This window comes from Squalius cephalus (genome assembly GCF_949319135.1).
Source record: "Squalius cephalus genome assembly, chromosome: 7".
In the NCBI taxonomy this organism is placed as follows: Eukaryota; Metazoa; Chordata; class Actinopteri; order Cypriniformes; family Leuciscidae; genus Squalius; species Squalius cephalus.
Genome location: NC_137128.1, coordinates 37794346 through 37808211, shown reverse-complemented (window position 1 = coordinate 37808211; position 13866 = coordinate 37794346). Strand labels below are relative to the sequence as shown.

The following is a 13866-nucleotide window of genomic DNA, read 5'->3' as shown; positions in this document are numbered from 1 at the left end:
GGGGTTCCTTACCAATCCTGAAGTCAGATGTGATTGTTTGCATTTTTTTCATCAGGTGGGTTCCCAGGTTTTTGACATTCTCCAAATCGTCTTTCATAGAGTAGCTGAGATCCATCAGGTAGTAGAGATCTATGGGATAATCCTCAGCCCTCTTGAATTTCAGAGAGAATGTCTGAGCTTCACCTGGGTTGGAATGAGAGAAGATCATGGGATTAGACTGAAGCTTTCCAGGGGAGTGAAATGATCACTTCTAGAAGGAGACCATCACTTCACATGACATCCAACTTTATTAGGTGATGACCTAAATCATTTAAGTGTTCCAGGAGTTGCGGTGGGAGTAACCGGTACCTGATCGGAGGTCTAGGGTGAGTTTCTGTGGCTGAATCTGGGTGATCTGGTCTGGCTTCAGTTTCACTCCATCCTTTGTGCGGTTTGTTACAGGTTTGTTTTTGTCGACTGTAACGCCCCCCCGAGGATTTTCTATGCTGGCATTAGAACAGCCCTTCTTAATCAGAGCATCAATCTCATCACAGCGTGTGGATTTCTGCTCACCCTGTTTCAGAAAGCTCTGCAGAAAGAGGCGAGGGAATAAAATGAAAGAAGAAAATAGACAGAGATTACAATCAAACAAAAATAGTATCAGATGGCTCAAGCACCAGTATTACTTAACCCTACAAAAAGATGAAGTGGTTTTGAGTGGACTTTTAAAGAGAATTGCGTTCTTTTGGGACAATATATCCTTGCTTGTTAATGTGTTAAATTTCATAGAAAGCATTATTATGCTTTTTTGGGAAATTACCTTTCGTGCAGTGTAATACATAATAGATGTTTGTGAATGTAAACGATATTCAAAGATCAAAGTGCACAATGGAGTTAACTGCCTGAAAACGAGTCGTCAGTAATTCCAGTCTCAATTCCTGCTCAAATCTACGTAGGTTTGTAACACATTTGCATAATGCCAGCATATGATCTTATTGGCTACTACTTTCACAAGTCCTCAAACACTATAGTTGTAGCTGAGGCCTGGAAGAGTTTAGTTCATGTTGTCGACATCTCTATAAGATGCTGTTTTCTGTGTTGTGAAAGCAAAACGCCCTTTGCATGCGCGTCCTAAGGATGAGGACTCTAACACTGTAATTTTTATCTGGTAAAACCATAGACTGGGTAAAACCAATGCCATCATTATGTTTATATCACAATGTATACTAGAGCTGAGGAAGCCTCCGGAGCTGAAACTTAGATATGGTAATACATTTCGTTTCCAACACGTGCCGTAAGCAGTAGACCAATCACAACACACTGGGCCATCTGAGTTACCGGGGTAACTTTTAACTCCGGAGGTAGTCGAAAAACATTAGTCTGGATCGCTTTCATAGTGTAGACGCTCATTTGGTCGAATGCGTTCGAAAAGCCACAAAGGGCCGCCTACTCTCCGCCTACTGAACTAATGCGTAATCATTATGGGGAGCGCGCTAGAAAGTTAAGCTTGAAGAGGAAAAATGTACCAGGCACAATGTTCTCTCACCATTCCTGATTTCTAACACGCATTCTCAGCGTTCGGCTGGTCTTGCGGCTGTCAGAGCAGAAATTAAAGCTGCTGCTCTTCGTGTGTTTTTTGTCGTCTTCAGTGCATACATATGTAAATTGTGTGAGCTTATTTCGACTATTAGATCGAAAGTTCTGAAAAAGCCCATACATTTACTCACAGATAGACCCTCCTCTTGAAGAAATCAGGACAGAAGTGGTTAAAAGTGGACAAAAGAGACAGGTTAAAAATGTGTCTACATAATCTACTTGTGATACGATCGACCAAAATCCAGGTTAGGTGTAGCCAAATACAAGTGTTTTTTGACCTAGGATGCATGCAAACCTGTTGCATGAGGCCTAAAATACAAAATTAGGAATCTTTAAATTAGCATAATAGGGACAGTTTAAATTTCACTATATTCAATTGAAATTCTTACAAGATGTCCAGTCTCTAAATTTTCATTGTGAATTTTTCAACTTGTAAACTGGAACACCTTTTTCTCTGTGATTAAAACTGTCTATGGCTATATTAATGTGAACTGTGAACCACAAATGCCACCAAATGGAATTGCTGATAACAAATTAGTACTATAAATATTGTTTTCAAATATAGGTCAGACAAAAAGATATTCACGCCACAAACTCAAGCCATTGGTTGAGCCAATGTTGCCATGTTGGGCTAGTCAGGATGAGGATGTGCAGTATGTCTGTTGAAACAATTAAGAGGGGGCACATTCCTTACAAAGCTCAAACCCCCCACCCTGCATTACATGCAGTTTAGTGATAGTACACTTCCGGTTTCTCTAATGTAGTGTGAGATGATTGGTGCTTCCTGTCCTGCCATAATCCGCTCCACATGTCAGAAACAGACATAATTACACAGGACGCTGACTCATGAACACTAACTAAAGGGTAGTATGTGCTCAAGATCCATTGAAATGACTCAAGAATCTCCGGGTAATAATCAACCACAGGCGAATAAAGGTGGGACAGGAGGTGATGTCACCCATAAAAATTTCAGAACGCTGAATCCTTTGGATACTTCGCTCTCCCAAAAACAAGTTTAGGTTTTCAGCACAGAATTGTTGGTAGAATCACGGGATGTCCTCTACAGACTTGGATAAACAAATAATCTGACCACAGAGGAAATAGTTTCCCTAATAACGTTTTTTTTCCCCCTTAAATGCACATCGTTGCAAAAGCAGCCATTTCCTTCTTTAATGGTTTCGCCTGAACTCACCTCGTCTGTACACCAGCCGCACTTTTCTCCGGCCTGAATGCATTCGCCACAGGACTGGGCCGAGGCCTTGGTGCATTCGTTACCATCTGCACACACAAGAGCACAAACATCCATCATCATCACTCGCAATACCCTCCCACCACTAACACAGGCAATCCAAAGCAAAGAGCATTTAATAACCAACACTGTGGTCAACCATACGCAACATGATTCTCTCTCACGAGACTGTCATTTTAAAATAGACGCAAAGATGTTGGCCATATGCTGTGGGGAGGTCATGTGAACTGTATTAATGATGGCATCCTTACTGCCTTCCCTAAAGACATAATGCAATCCACGAGGCCAGTGCTCCCAGAATAAACCATGCAGAACTGTAGCAGATCGCTAGATAAAGATGATATATATCCCGCCTTCCTATCATTCTGAATTAAAGCTGTGAAGTTCTCCATTTCTTTTCTTGGATTCCACAGTGCAGCCATATTTGAGATATTCCTGGAATGAAAATCATTGCAAATGTCTAACAGATGACCTGGACAGCATTGCAATAATTTGATCAGGTTCTGGTCTGGTGTGTGAGAGGAGCTTCCACAAAAATCACTCAAAACGTCAGGCTGCTTCTACACGCATGATTGCATACTGATACAGAGGGGCCGAAAGCCTGAGACCACACTGAAAAAGTGATTTAGCCTATTTCATTTTTTTTTAATTACACTTTAATTTAAAGGAAAACAGCTTATTTAAAAAAATGTTTTTAATGAAAACAAAACATGACAAAATGAAAGAGAAATAATTAAGATTTGGTATTATTATGCTTCCACTGAAACTCAAGACAACATGCCCTCCAGGATTTTGCAGGGATTTTTTTCTTATTGTTGCAGAAACAAAAGAATCAATTCGCAGATTTTCACAATAAACCTAATCATATTTTGGAGCATGTCTTGCGACATTTTTTGACGCATTGTATTTCAGCCAAAAAAAATTCACAGAGGGTGATAATGTTAACATAAGTACTTTTTATGTTTACTTTTTGTTAACTTCAGTGATTAACATGAGGTGAGGGCAACATCAAAAACAGCACTGAAACCCACACCCAGCTTTTGACAGCAAATTCTTATGATATCATTATACATCAGTTAAAAGGAACAATTTTCAGATTATCAATATTTTAAAATTGAAAATTCCACAACTCAGGTTGAATAAAAAAATTATTTTAAAAAAAAAACCTTAAAAAAAAAAATTAAACAAATTGCACAAAAGAAGCATATTCACTAGTGGCCTCAGACTTTCAAACCCTACTGTATATCTGATGCATTTGAAATCATAAGTTCTTACCTTGTTGTGCCCTGCTGAGTCCAAGAAGAACTGAAATCAGGAGCAGCCTCACGTCCATCTGAAAACAGCACCCAGGAAAACACATTGATTTCCATTATATTTCTTTGACATACAATTTTTTTATTAATAATAATAATAATAATAATAATAATATATAACTATTAATAATAATATTATTAATAATAATAACAACATATACACACACCAATGAAATATTTTAATATGTAATAACAACAACGATTAATAAATATTAACAATTTAATTAAATATGAAGTCTTTTTGACAAAACCAATAGAAGTGAAAACATTAAAACTTAGAGGAAGGGTGTGCCTATGCATGTATGACTTCTCAATGTGTAGGCCGAGTGTTACAAGGTCACTTCCTGTTTCTCCTAGCACAAATGCATGATCTCAGTAAAGAATTCCAACACAGTTTGCACAGAACTGCAAAAACAGATTCTTCTTCATTTAGCAGACACTTTCTTAGATCTAAACTGACTGTTTTACAAGGACAATCCCACCACAACACTCTTAAGTTAACGGTTTACAATCACATACTGAGAAGTCAAATATTACAAAGCAAGTAAAAAACCTAGTTATTGTTGAAACAGTGAGCAATGAAACACACAGAACGAAGCCAGACAAGCACGGACAGACATCCAGGAAAAGAGAGAGAGACTCTACTCCCATATTTGGTAAGACGATGGATCTGCTCTTCCAAAAAAACACCCCGCTGATGAAACAAAGAGGAGGAGGTCTGTTAGCCTCAATCTATCAAATGTACAGACACCAGTGCCAAAGATGCTGATTTGGCCTTTTTAGGCATGGCGGAGAGTACAAATAAACAATAGCGTTACTTGATGTCCTAAAAAACACTTCAGTCACAGGTGGGATACTTTTCACAATCCAGCATAAGAAATACACACACAGCAGAGGCAAATCTAACAAAACTCCAGTGGTTTTGAAGCAGAAGATGTGTGACAAGACTCATATTTCTTTGTTTAAAGCAGAAGAATGTCTGCTGTTGAGACTAAACGGGTGAGTGAACTGCAGTAGACTTAACCGTTACTCTATCCCCACACACACACACGACCTGTGAACACTTGAAGATAAGCAAACAGTGCTTCTTTCATTTAGACCAAAGAATCCAAGGTGTGTATGTGAGAGAGAGAGAGAGAGAGAGAGAGAGAGAGAGAGAGAGAGAGAGAGAGAGAGAGAGAGAGAGAGAGAGAGAGAGAGAGAGAGAGAGAGAGAGAGAGAGAGAGAGAGAGAGAGAGAGAGAGAGAGAGAGAGAGAGAGAGAGAGAGAGAGAGAGAGAGAGAGAGACCATGAAGGACAGTGAGTGATTTATCTTTGTCCCATGATGGCATATATCTAAACATTTCTCTAAAGCACACAATTGAAACTGAAATAGGGAGAGAAAGAAAAAGAGTGAGAGTTTGTGTGTACAAATACAGGCCAAAGGCATCCATTTCAGATCTGAAAATAAAACTGAATATCACTTTAAGTGTTCAAGGACACAATACGTGAAACATCAGTCTCCTCTGCTGACTCAGGCATGGGAAGTTCCTTCCTGAACACATCACTGGTGTGTCAGAGCATCATTTCCAGGTTATTCCTTCTAAAGAAACATCTGAGCTTCAGAGTGATTCATTGATTGTTGTGAGATATATCTTTATAATATCCACACATCAACCAATCAGGTTTCAAAGCTAAATTTTCAGCTACTAATACTCCAGTCTTCAGTGTCACATGAACCTTCAGAAAACATTCTAAAGTGCTGATATTTTTATCACCATCAATGATGAAAACCGTTGTGCTGCTTGATATTTTTGTGGAAACGTCAATACATTTTTTCAGTACTCTTTGATAGATAGAAAGTTTAAAAGAACCACATTTCTTTAAAATGTGTAAGTCTGTAATGTCACTTTTGATCAATTTAATGCGATAAATAAAAGATTTAATTTCCTTCAAAAAAATCCTACTAAGCTTAAATTGTTTAATTGTAGTGTAGGTTTACAGAAACCAATCAGCTTTCAATCAAGTCCACTAACACACGTGTTCATGAACTAAAGCATCCACTGAAAACCTGTCTTTGAATACCTGTAATAATAATAATAATAATATTTAAAAATATCTTTGAGCTCTTTTATCTCAAACCCAGTGACATCATAGTAGACTCAATTTCAAAAATAAGCTCCTCAATGCACAATGTACTCCAAGTGACTTCATTGGTCATGTATTTGACAGATCCTCATTCATAAGTCTCGCTGGCGCAGAGGCAGATTGAGCTGCGAGACAGCTGGTTCTTTAGCCTGCCGTTTTATTCTCAGTGGTTCTGTGTAACACTATCTTCAGAGAGTATGTGTGTGGGAGAGACAGAGACAGTTCTCAATTCAGCCTTGTCTGCCTTCCCCAAGGCTGTGTTGTGTGTCAAGGCCTTGAAAATGCAGCCCTGAGGTCTGGGTGTTTCTAGATGTAAATTTAGTGTGTGTGTGTGTGTGTGATAAACATTCATTCAGCTGCCTGGAGCGTCTTTGATACTTAATGTTCCAAAGCTCCGCCCACATCAACCAGACACCAATCAGATCACAGTTCTGCTTCAAGCACACATTCTCTTGGCAATGTTTAGTTGATTAGATAAAATTAAAAGTGTGCATAAACGATCTTCCAATTACAATTGAAAGTGAGGCACAAATACATGTCAATAGCACAAACGTTATGGGAAGAGAGAAATATGAACAGACTGAAAACGTATTATTTTCAGTCCGTATTAAAAACAAAGCTACTCATTCAGTAACCACTCTGATAGATTCAGTTCAGATTAAATTTGAATTAATTGATTGAATTGTCTTTTGAACTATTCATTAAAAGAACTTGATTCAAGAACCGTAATTTGGGAATCAGATTACACTGTTTTTGATTCACTACAAAGAACCAGATCATAAGATTAATTTTTACTTCTTTTTTTTTTAATTGCATCACATTCAATACAGACTGCAAGCATCACTAATACAAACACATAAAGATGTGGCAAAACTGTATGCCTCTCAGTTGGAACTTTAAAATTGTCTCTCAGCTTTATGATGCTTTTAAACAGGAATTCTTAAATGGCTGTTCTGGGTTATCCACTACTTGATTATTTAAGTAACTGTCCCGACAAACATGCACACAGAGCGGCCATTAACCCTCCACAGCAGGACGGCCATTTCCTTAATTAAACTGCCTCACCCTGCCAACCCCCTCCATCACACGCACATTGCTGAGTGATGGACGATCATTTACCTCAGACGGTGACCGGCAGACAGACTGGGGAAACTCCACCTTCACAAGTGACGCAGACTCACACTGCAGTAAAGGCCTTCCTAATACTTTAAAGGTACAGTGTCAATTTCAAATATCCTAAGAAAGGCATTCATATGTTGATATACCATTAAATGAAAAGATTATCAGAACATTTGATCAGCCAGTCATATCAGCTTCTAGATCAACCAATGGTGTGAGTTTTGGGCGGGGCCTTCTCTATCAGAACAATGGCAGACAGAGGAGTGTGTGAGAAGCGATTTTGTTCTAAACCCCAACTCTAAAGTATATATATTCATTCTGCATGTAACTCATTGAGCATCTATCCATCCATCCATCCATCCATCCATCCTTAAAACGCTCAGGTTTGTAGCTTTTAAAACTACTTCAAACTCAAAACTCTTTCAATCTTAAAACTTTCAAACTTCAAGCTTTTTAAACTGCTTTAAACTTTCTAGCCATGGCGTTCTTACGCCAAAATAAAAGTACATCTTAACAAACTTCATCCATTTATAATGCTGTTCACTGTAGAAGAAATAACAGACTTTAGCTTTAAACTAGATTTTAATATAATGTCCGCTTCCTCTTCACAGTAAGCTGTAACTATTACAGCAGATGCAACTCTCTTAGCACTTTTAGAAAAGTCTAGCTCTGGGCCCTTTAGATTATAATGACCAATTTGTTTTCAATGCCTGGCTGCCCTGCCCCCATTTTGTCTCATTGTTAATTTGTCATAACAGTTGAGGCGACAGGAAGTGAGTCAAAGCAACAGTCTGGATACATATCAGAATCAAACAATCTGACTCAGTCTCTACACTCACCTTTATGACCAACACTGAACTTTGACTGTCATATCTGCAATGGCAGGTTACATGATGCCAGCCTGCTTACAGTATATAGGTGCCAAATACAATGGCTGACCCTGAACACCCACATCAAAGGATTAGTTCACTCCAGAATTAACTCACCCCCATGTCATCCAAGATGTTCATGTCTTTCTTTCTTCAGTCGAAAAGAAATTAAGGTTTTTGAGGAAAACATTCCAGGATTTCTCTCTATATAGTTTACTTTAACAGAAACCAATGGGTTGAAGGTCCAAATTGCAGTTTCAATGCAGCTTCAAAGGGCTCTACAAGATCCCAGCCGTGGAATAAGGGCTGTCATTTTCACAATTTTTTTTTTAAAAACTTTATATACTTTTTAACCACAAATGCTCGTCTTCCACTGGCTCTGCGATTCGCATCCTCTTCATGCATTACGTGATCACGTTGGAAAGGTCACACGTGACGTGGCAGAAGTACAGACCCAGTCCCCATTGAAGTCCACTATATGGAGAAAAAACCTGGAATGTTTTCCTCATGAACCTTAATTTCTTTTCGACTGAAGAAAGACAGACATGAACATCTTGGATGACACAGAGGTGAGCAAATTATCAGGAAATTTTGATTCTGGATTGAGCAACATTTTTTCCATATCATGACGTACATCCAAGTGTAATAACAGGTTATTGAAAAAGAAAAAGGTAGGGAGACAGACATCGGTTGTTAACTGAATTTTGAAATGGCAAATGAGCTGGTGGCAGGGGCAGTTTTAATTGGACTAAACAAAGTGTCATTTTCACCGGAAAATCCAGTTATGACATTTAACAAGTTACAAGGTCAGGAAAAATTTAAAAAAGGGGGAAAAGAAAGAAACATACATAAATAAGTCTTTCACAATATAACATGCATTTAGAAAATAGATGCATTTTCAATTCATGCTGACATTCAGCACTTGGTGGATCTTATAAATAAACAGTCTTTAATTCATTAAAGCTGTATGATTCAAACACAGACTCTTTATCCTGTTCCCCTTGTACTGTATATTCAGATCCAACCCCTTTCTTATCTCTCACAGTGAAAAACATTGCTGTTAACAGAGCACTGCCAAGACACAAACGTGCGCACACATGTACAAACACACAGGAAAAAAATATATCCTAAATATGTCCTTAAAAAATTTACCATTCAGTCTTCCCTCACATGGTTTTATAAATCTTTGTATAGAGTTGGTACTCTGCAATTCCTACCCATTTAAATTTTTTATGTCGACAACATTTTACATTCGTTGTAATTTTTTTATTTTAGCCATTCCAAATTCCAAATAACTGATATTGCAACCACAGCTTCGATATTAGGCTACTGTTACTATTAAACCATAATAAATATGGACCTCCCTTGAAACAGTGTACTAAGCTTTGGATTTTGTCACTTTTTTTGTTTTGTTGAGTCTGACACTAAATTCCCAATTTTATTGTAACAACAACAGCTGTAGAAACAATAGCATTTTTGGCAGACTACCATTTTCTACAAGAGTAGGTTCTGTCAGGATATGCAAGCAGACATTCCACCCTGCAAAAACAAATTTATGGGTGATTTAAAATATATATATTATAGGCTACTCTTATATTCATTCATGCAAATCGCATAACACGGGATCGTTCATTCGATAGTAGCTTATTCGTACGCCGAAATTGATGTAGTTGAGTGTGACGAAAAAAGAGCCAAGTCTCCAAATACAGGTAAGAGACACATTTCAAACTTTATAAAACTACACCAGTTCAAAAATACAGTCAGAACTTTAGCAGTCACCTACATGTAGAGTACTTACAGATTACTCTTGATAACAGATTACACTTAATTGTAACGTCAAAACATGCATTTGTTCTGTAAAGCTGCTTTATGCATTGTAAAAAGTGCTATAAATTAATATGAATTGAATTAAAAGGTGCACTCTATTTATTTTTATTTTGCTTGCTAGTCGACAGTTGCATGTTTCTACGTTACAATTAAGAGTAATCTGTTTTGTGTCATCTGCAAAATGACATCAATGCAGCATCATGAAACAGTTTTCAGTTACCAATGCCACTGCAGGAATGTGCTATTTACAGTTAGCCAAGAATAATTAAAGAGCAAAATAATTTAACTGGTCACGTGACGTTGCCCCGTTGAGGCGACCCGCTTTAAGTACAATAAAGCAGCTTTTATTAGGCTGGAATCTTGATTTAATGTAAGTGAACATAACTTTAAAATATACATCAAAAGCACTCTTCATTTCTTTTATATGGGAAACATTTTAGTGAGAAAAAAATGACTGTGTGAGTGCAACTTTAAGACATCCGGCAAAAAATATAACATTCTTCCACGCGATCACGTGACCCAAATATGTTGGGTTGGATGTGAGAGTTAATGCAGATCCGCTGTGGGATCTTTCCATGTAAAATTGGCCCGTTAGCATTCCACAGATCTGTCCATGTCTATAATGCCATGATTCAGTTTCTCCTAAAACATCACAATGGACGAGCATGATACTTTTCATCACATAACCGCAGTCATATTTATTTCTGGTGCTGTAAGAATGCCAAACTTCTCCCAGCCGATGCGCTATGAAACTCAATTATATGATTCACAGATCATAGGTGGTCTAATGTGTTCAGCATGTCCTAAAGAGGACCATGACTCACGCAAAAACGGCCACATCATTTCGACTTCCAGCCAGGCATATTTACACAAGCAACTACCAAATAAAGCATTGTTTATGGGGAAGTTAACACCCCCACAGCCCCCCTCGGACCCGACGCGATTCTCTCAGGCTAGCAGAAGACTTGCAACAGATGTTGGGGACACATAAGACGCAACAAATAGATCAAAGATAACAGACGTCTTGGAAAATACAGCCTGAGGGGACATTGTTTGCATGTGATCTTTGTAACACGTTTGGGGCAGATCCACGTCTGTCCTTTGAAGTGAAATGGATGGGACAGGATCCCCACCCAAAGTTCGTGACCCAAAGATCCTTTTCCAGATCGAACCCTAAAGCTCATTGTTAGGCTATCTAAAGGCAGTTACAAGTACCCCGTTCAACAAACGGCCCTAAACCAAAGTTCTTTGAAAAAGTATTTTGGTGACCCTTACCTTAACACGTGTTCCCCGGCGATTCTTCAATCTTTCACACGCTCTTTTAAAACCACATTTGTTATGGAAATAACCCTCCGACGGCGTTTGGTCCAGTTGCCCGTCCGTCCGTGGAGTCTTTGTTTCCGTGGGGCACTTTGAATCAACAGCTGGTTGCAAAGTACTAAAACACGCAATTCCTTTGCCTACAACAAACAAATCATGGATATTGAGGGAAATAAAAGACTAAATGTGGGCAGAGAGTCCAGCTCGCCCTTCCACACTCGGCGTGTCCTCGGTCCGGATGGGGGGTAATGTGTGTTCGGTTGACTCACTGTGAGATGGGTTGGGTTTGCAGTGGCAGCCTCTCCTTCCTCCGCCCACAGGAAATAATGATAATGCTTTAACACCCCATCCACACTGCGACCAAACTGTGGAGAGAATTCTGATTCAAATGATTCATCTAAGTGATTCGACTCTTTTGAATCAATAAGCTCATAACCCGGTTTACACTGGCTCATTTTGTCTGTTCAGCTACAGACTTTTCCCACCCCTTTTTACTGGATGCTATGGGAAACGCCTCGAGTGATCCAGCATTTAATACCGTGTTAGAACCATAGACTGTAAAAACGTTAGAACGTTCTCTGTCTCATAATACAATAGTTTTTCTCAAATCTGAATGATTATGGTCGTATCAAGGTTTTGCTCAAGGTTTCACAGACAGAGAGCTCCTTTGTTTACTTTTTTTAATGTACAAATCCAGTTCAACTCGGTTTTATTGCTGTTCAATTATCAGCCAGAGCGAGAGAGTCTAGACCAGGTGTCACCAACCCTGCTCCTGGAGGGCTACTGTCCTGCAGACTTTAGGTCCAACCCTGTTCCAACACACCTGCCTGTAATTATCAAGCAACCCTGAACAGCTTGATTAGCTGGTCCAGGTGTGTTTGATTGGGGTTGGAGCTGAAATCTGCAGGACTGTAGCCCTCCAGGAGCAGGGTTGGTGACACCTGGTCTAGACAGTTTTATTTCCGGTGTGTCCAAATAAGATGGACTGATTAGACGTCATTACTCACCACCAGTGATTAAGAACTCATATACTGAGAAAAAATAACTTTAGTCAAGAAAACTGTCCAAGCACTGATGAGCAACTATATTTGAATGTCTTACTGACTAATCCAATTGTATTGAGATTAAAAATGAGCAAACGGGGGAAATCAGCCTAATGCCTTAATAAAAAAAAAAAAAAAAGAAGAAGAAGAAGAAGAAGAAGAAGAAAAAAAGAGGAAACTCTCATTATAAGGGTGACTGCTGTGGTAAACTGCTATCTGCCTTTGCAGCACCTGATGGTGTGAAAATATGAACCACAAAGCATTTCCTGTAGCCATAGTTCACTGAGGAACTTTACATCAATGTCCTTTAAGTCTCTTGTGGAACTGAAATTCAAATATGATTTGAAAATACCTTAATAAACACACGCGCACACACACACACACACACACACACACACACACACACACACACACACACACACACACACACACACACACACACACACACACACTATCTTTGTGGGGACTCTCCATAGACTTAATGGTTTTTATACTGTACAAACTGTATATTCTATCGCCTTACACTAACCCCTAAACCTACCCATCACACAAAACTTTCTGCATTTTTACATTTTCAAAAAAACTCATTCTGTATGATTTATAAGCTTGTTTACCCATGGGGACCTCTATTTAGGTCCCCACTGTGACATGAGTCCCCATGAGTCTGTGTGCATTCAGGTTGAAGTCCCCACCGGGATAGAAAATCATGAACACACACGCACGCACACACACACACACACACACACACACACACACACACACACACACACACACACACACACACACACACACACACACACACACACACACACACACACACACACACACACACACACACACACACACACACACTTGTTTCACTATATTAGTGAAGACATTGCATAGACTTTTATTGATTTTTTTATCAGGTTAATGATATTTTCTATTGCCTATATAGACACAGAAAACGTTTAGCAATTTTACATTTTAAGAAAAATATAATTTTGTATGATTTATAAGCTGTTTTTATATGGGGACCAAAAAATGTCCCCACAAGGTCAAAGCTGAAACAAATATTTTAAAATCATATTTTAATTTTTAATATTTTTATTATCCAACTTTGCATAACAAGAGATTTTGTGTTTTTTAAACATCTTTGACAGGGAGGTTGCCAATTTACTCTAAAAATAGCTGTGGAATGACTGGACTTCATCTGGCTTGATGTTGAGGAGCAGTTCACATTTAGGACATTCCTGAGAGAGGGGGGAGAGAGGGAAAAATAATAAGAAAGGAGAGGAGAGGAGGAGAAATGACAGTCATTCTATGGATAGACATGATGGTGTAGGCCTACTAAGAGTTTGACTGTTAGTGGAAAGAAATATGTCAACCATATGAGCCAGTGTTTACAGACGGACAATGATGAAGGTTAACTGGAATGAGATCCT

General features: G+C 38.7%; 1 protein-coding gene across 3 annotated transcripts in view; it reads right to left on the bottom strand.

Moving 5' to 3' along the window:
- itgb1b (integrin, beta 1b) overlaps positions 1-11798 on the bottom strand; it is a 38460-nt gene extending 26662 nt beyond the window's left edge. For 2 of the 3 annotated variants that reach the window (XM_079875349.1, XM_079875348.1), the window contains exons 1-5: positions 11355-11671; positions 4100-4157; positions 2768-2853; positions 349-568; positions 13-183 (exon numbers count right to left, since the gene is read on the bottom strand). In XM_079875349.1, the coding sequence (XP_079731475.1) occupies positions 13-183; positions 349-568; positions 2768-2853; positions 4100-4157 (535 nt within the window). In that variant the 5' untranslated portion in view covers positions 11355-11671. Of the gene's footprint in view, positions 1-12; positions 184-348; positions 569-2767; positions 2854-4099; positions 4158-11354 lie in introns of all 3 variants that reach the window. The other variant, XM_079875350.1, reaches the window with a different exon arrangement.
- Positions 11799-13866: the final 2068 nt, after the last annotated feature.